The 6,093-nt window shown below is 34.5% G+C and overlaps 1 protein-coding gene across 1 annotated transcript; it reads right to left on the reverse strand.

Annotated features, from left to right (window-relative positions):
* Positions 1–1,433: 1,433 nt before the first annotated feature.
* On the reverse strand, positions 1,434–4,228 carry LOC145111009 (protein indeterminate-domain 14-like). The gene is made up of 3 exons (XM_079047310.1): positions 3,900–4,228; positions 3,381–3,780; positions 1,434–2,692 (listed from the first exon to the last, which is right to left on the reverse strand). The coding sequence occupies exons 1-3, from the start codon at positions 4,021–4,023 to the stop codon at positions 2,047–2,049; spliced, it is 1,170 nt and encodes a 389-aa protein (XP_078903436.1). The 5' UTR covers positions 4,024–4,228; the 3' UTR covers positions 1,434–2,046.
* Between the last annotated feature and the right edge of the window lie 1,865 nt (positions 4,229–6,093).

Below are 6,093 nucleotides of genomic sequence, written 5' to 3' on the forward strand. Positions count from 1 at the left end.
AGTCTCATGAACCCGTTCAAACTGCGGGGGGATGTTAGCTATATTATTATTGTATGTATTTAGGCCCAAAGGATTAGTATTATAGCCCATAATGTATTTATCTTGTATATATATTGATTAATGAGAATGAGCCGATTCATGGGAAAACATACACAATTACAATTTTTTATTTATTTACGAAAAATATATTTAATAAAAAATATGGGACAACATACACCCCCTTCCCCCATTCGTCTTCCTCGACCAGATCACGTTTCACTAAATACTAGAACTAAACAATTGAATGTTGTATTTGTTGTGGATGTTGCAATCACGTTTCACTAAATACTAGAACTAAACAGTTGAAGTATTTTGAAAGTACTTTTGGATTTTTATATGGTTCAAAGAATTTAAAGACAATAGATGAGAATAAACTTAATGAATGTTGTATAAAGTTTGGAACTACGTTTTCTTATGACATTTTTATGATATGGATTCAAGTGAATTTTTTTTTTGAATTAAATGTGTCACAAACGTCTCTACCGATCGAATAATATAGAGTTCGTGGTTGAAATTTTGAAATTTGTTAAAGTTGCTGATTGTTATCTGAATGCTTTTATTGCATATAGAATCCTATTAACTATTTTTATAACTGTTGCATCTTCAGAAATAAGTTTTTAAAAGTTGAAGTTATTGAAGAATTACTTAAGTCTGTCGATGTCACAAGAAAAGTTGAACGGATTGGTTATTCTATAAATAGAGAAACATATACTCCCTTCGTCCCAAAATTATTGTCCACATTACTATTTTAGTTTGTCCCAAAATTATTGTCCACTACCAAAAGTAGATATACACTTTTACCATATTACCCCTAACATTTAATAAAGTAAACTTTAATAATTACAAATGCATATTTCCCATTGTTTTTAGAAAAGAACAAGAGGGTCATTTTATTCAAAAAGACAAAACTAATGATTGCTTTTCTTAATCCGTGTGTTTTTTGTCTGTGGACAATAATTTTGAGACGGAGAGAGTATTAAACAAGATCGATTTTGAAGATAATATTATTAATTTTGCATTTCAAAAGCTAGAAGAAGAATTCTTTTTATGTATGCGGATTTTTATAATCGAAAATGTTATATATTTAGAAGGTAGGAGAAGTAATTTTTCTTTCAATTTTTGAATTAACATAAAAACGTTGATGATATTTGAGTATTTTAAGGAAATTTTTTTCCGTCTCGTCTTAGACCTAAAATATGTTTAGAACAACCGTGTACATTGTGGGTATTAATTTCCAGGTAAATGTGGAATGGTGCGGAGATGACATGAGATGATATAACAACCAAAATGGTGTCGAAATTGTGACACATAGGTGGAGCCTAGTTTATAAACCACGTACACAAAGTTAATTGGTGACACCAGATTCTCAGACATCAACATGCATATTTGTCACCTTTTTCTTTCCATAAAGACAAACTAAAAACACAAACGATGAACTTATCAAGGCTGCAGGAACCCTTTAATTATGAGGGCTGCCATGATAAGATTTCAGAAGCTCCTTCCTTTCGTAACTTTAAATAGCTGTAATTAGATGGGTATCACATTAATCCTTTTGGTTTTTTTATTTTGGGAATGAATAAACAAACTAATACATTGATAGTTATAAAATAACTTGAGCAACCTAATACATAATCTCTAGAGATCAATGCCTTGATCATTTAATCCTCATTTTATGGAATTAATTATGTATAGTGCCAAAACAGATCAGCTGCAGCTTGACCTCTAAATAAATGAAAGAGGAAGGAGATGTAGATCACATATTACACCAATATATACCTATTGTGGAATCTATTTTTTCTTTTTTTCTTATTTCCTTTTTTCTCATCAGAATGAAAAGACATAAATGGAATCATATATAAACACACGTACAGTTGGGAGGGAGAGAGAGAGAGAGAGAGAGAGAGAGAGAGAGAGAGAGAGAGAGAGAGAGAGAGAGAGAGAGAGAGAGAGAGAGAGAGAGAGAGAGAGAGAGAGAGAGAGAGAGAGAGAGAGATTTGCTTGGAAAAACTAATAGTCACCTTCTCCTTCAGTTACTGCTGAAGACATGTAACTCAAACCAAACGAGGTATCATCAGCTATAGTGGTTGAAACTTTACTAGCAGCTTGGAACCGTTGCTTACAAGAATGACAAGTGACCTCTAAAATGGTCAAGTTGATTTTCTTTGCAACTTGTTCTTGCTGACGTTTAGCTCTCTCTAATTCTCCTTGAGCTTGTTGCCTAATTCTCTTCGCATTCGCGAATTCCAACTCCGCCATTTGAATCTGCCTCTTCGCTTGCTGCCTCGACTCATCTGCAAATGCCTTTTCAGTCATAGCCATGTTCATCTTTTGTTCTTCATCTGTATGAAAGCTAACTTCGTTGCCAATTGAAAGCTTCAAATGGGTTTGATGGTTGTTCTTCTGTTCAAATAATGACGACGATGGTAGGAGCTGAAGTTCTATATTCTTTTCTTGAGGTTGTGAATGGGAAGGTTTGTGGTGATAATGGATTTGTTGCATTCTTGGCATTACTCTTAAAATGTTCAAATTTGCGTCGTTTGAGGGACTAGTGCTTGATGCGTTGCTAGGCGAACATATACGCTGGAATACTGTCAAATCCGGGTGAGCATGCCTGACAACACAAGCATCTTGGTGCTCGATGAAACTCTCAACTCTATACAGACAAATGAGTGAGATCATTAAAAGCTCCAATATTATATAAATAAAATAAACGAAAATTGTTCTTGAAAAACACAAAGATTTAATCAAGGGAAGAAGCAAATTAAGCTTCGTCACGTAGGTGATATATAGGTCTACCATGAAGCACACAGTATACTAAAATACCGAGAGAAGGATTGGAGCAGATGGATATTTTAGATTATGACTTTTACGGTTGACTATTAATGTTTATTAATTAAATTCAAACAAAATTTGAACTGGTCCAACGTTTGATCTATGTCTTTTACTAAAGAGCCGATGTTTCAATAAAAGAATCGAATAAATTCCTCTTAATCATAAAGTTTTAGATAATATATAGACAAAAAGATGAGATGATAGATCCTCGGAACTTGTTCATATATAGTGTTATTGTATATTGCAGGTAGTCAAACTGCAATAATATTTGATACAGACACATTTTCATCCACAAAAACGTCGCTAGAAACCAAAAATATTCAATGTACAAGAACTTATTATGGCGGACCTTATTAATTCGTTAAGTTGCGGATTTTAAGATAAGAAGCATTCAGGAATTTTGGTTTCTTATCCCATGTTTCTGAAAACTATGCATGATGACACCAAAAAATCAAAAGAATATGAGATCAGTAAATAAAAAATGACTAAAATAGGCTATATATACTAACCTGGAAAAAACTCGACCACAATCACAAGAATGGCCTCTAGTGCCACAAGTTTTAAGATGAGCTTTATAATCAGATTGAACAGCATAACCCTTTGAGCACTTTTCACAAACCCACTGTTTATTGTTACTATGTTTCCTGCGAAAGTGTTTCTTGATTCCTACGAGGTCACCGAGAGCATGACAAGGATCATGATGCAAGCAGCTAGGCTCCGGGCACACGAAAACTCTTTTCTTTACCTCCGGCGACTCCCTCTTCAATAACTTCCATGGTACTTTGTGTCGCCTGCGGTGCATCTGAAGATTCTGGTCCCGTTGGAAGCCTTGGTTACAGATCTCACACACGTATCGGTCTGACTCCAGCAAAGTTTTGGGAGACAACGACACAACCTCAGCATCTGGATCTGAAAATGTAATGAAATTAATATCATAACTTTGTCTTCAGAAAAATTGATTCTTAAAGCTACGTACTTCAGCATAAATGAATATGACAAGTGACAAGTGAGGAAATTAATATGGGTACCTGGAGTACCGGCGGGACGTCTTTTTCTTTTGCAAGAAAGAGCATGATCTGATGAAGTTGGAGCTGGTGCAGGAGTGAGGTGATGGTAGTGGTGAAGGTGGTGGAGGTGGTCGGTTTCTAACATGTCGTGTATAGTAGGTTTTTGTGGGTTATGTCCTTTATCTTACAGATGAAGCTACGAATCGATCAATATGGTTCGGTTCTGTACAGAAGCTAGAAATGGGCTTAGTTGTTTGCATCAGCTTTATTCATGAGAGAGAGAGAGAGAGAGAGAGAGAGAGAGAGAGAGAGAGAGAGAGAGAGAGAGAGAGAGAGAGAGAGAGAGAGTTGCTTTGTGAAATCAACTTTCTTTTAAGCTTTTTCAATGAACTTTCTTTGCTTTTCACTGATTGACCCCTCACCTCGGGCATGCAAGGTTGAGCCAAGTCTTCTGTATAAAGGTAGTAATACTGCAAGTTTAAAAGTATAGAATACATACACAAAGCACACACCATATGTGCGTGTGGGGTTTGGAGAGAGTATATGACCAATGTTTAGTGCCAATATAAAGGTTTCATCATCGATTTAACTTATTTTAGTTTATTTATTTATTTATTTATATATATATTTTTTAAACAAATATACCCATGACTACTTCTACATTATTTCATATATGTTCACCGTAGGACTTGAACCTTCAACCTTAAAAAGGGAGGGCAACATCAGACACCGGTGGGTTAAAAACCCTTTCGTAATTATTTTAGTTATCATCACAATTTGTTATCAAGTTGTGTCTGATGGGTTAAAAACCCTTTCGTAATTATTTTAGTTATCATCACAATTTGTTATCACAATTTTATTTTAGTTATCATCACAATTTGTTATCAACTTAATTGTGTAGGATTTCTATTTTTAAATTTATATGTTGATGGACACATTCAGTATATGTTGTCAACTACCTAACCTAAAAATATATTTTGATATCAAGAAAAAAATATCATGAAACTAGTATCTTTGTATGAATGTCACTCAGAAATTAGAGATGTTAAATAAAAGAGTTGAAGTAATTACAATCAATGGATCGAGAAGTAGAGAATGACGGAGAAGAAAATGAGAAGATAGCATGATATTAGACTTGATATTGTTAGTCATTACCGATGACATAACCTTTGAGAGGAAATGGAGGTTAAGAATCATGGTACTAGAGTAATATTTTGCATATCTAGGTTCTAGCTTTATGTCTATCTTTGTGGCTATTTTTCTCCCATATTGTACCTTATATCAGCTTACTTCTATACGTTTTACTATTTTTTTGTATTTATTTATGGTTTTACTTATTGACCTTTCCCCTTCACACATGAGTGAGTACATTGTCCCTTCCTCTATTTACTCTTCTTATATTTACTTTTAACGAAAATGTCATTGTAGCACAATGAACTTACGTGTTTGGTTCGATTTGATAATTTATGTTTTTTGGCGCAATATGTCATCTAACGTTTACTGTACATGTCAATGAAGTCATTATCATTAGTTTTTAAACATTCTTCCGTTAACCGGTTATTCAAGATTACACGAATGACCTTATGGTTTAAATTTCTTTCGTAGTTGATACCTTACCAGCATTGTTCATCACCAACACCAACACCAACATTCATTTCTTGCAGCCACCATCGTTCACCTTTGATAAACCCCATGATACCGGTAATGTTGTCATGGGGAGCTAAGAGGAGGAGGTTGAAGATGTCACTTGGAGTTTCTCCTTTTTCTTCTCATTCAATTAAACCATAACCATCATAAATTTAAACCAAAAAAACTCCGAAGGTCGCGTATGTATTTCTAAGGCTGGCGACCTACTGGTAGCTCGCTTTTAGCGCCGACCACCATATCAAACCTATTTAGAGGTCCTAGAGTTGCTTGTGAAACTTGTATATCTCAGTACTTCTTACTCCATGTGAAATACAAACACGAACATACCATTATGCATGCTCTATCTAGGTTTTCAATACCAATTCTCGATCTCTGGTCTTATTTTACCTCGAATATGAACCCTAAGAGTTGCTACGTTCCACGTTCCTAAGATTGGCAGTCTCTTGTAGTCCTTTTTTAGAACCGATTGGAGAAAGAATAAAAAATATGGGTGATAATGGTGATAGTAATTTAGAACATGTCAATCAAATTTCACCAATTACTCCAACCATTCATCTTCTCCAAAGTG

Source organism: Lactuca virosa, chromosome 5 (assembly GCF_052849685.1).
Source record: "Lactuca virosa cultivar CGN04683 chromosome 5, Lactuca_virosa_CGN04683_v6, whole genome shotgun sequence".
Taxonomy (NCBI): domain Eukaryota; kingdom Viridiplantae; phylum Streptophyta; class Magnoliopsida; order Asterales; family Asteraceae; genus Lactuca; species Lactuca virosa.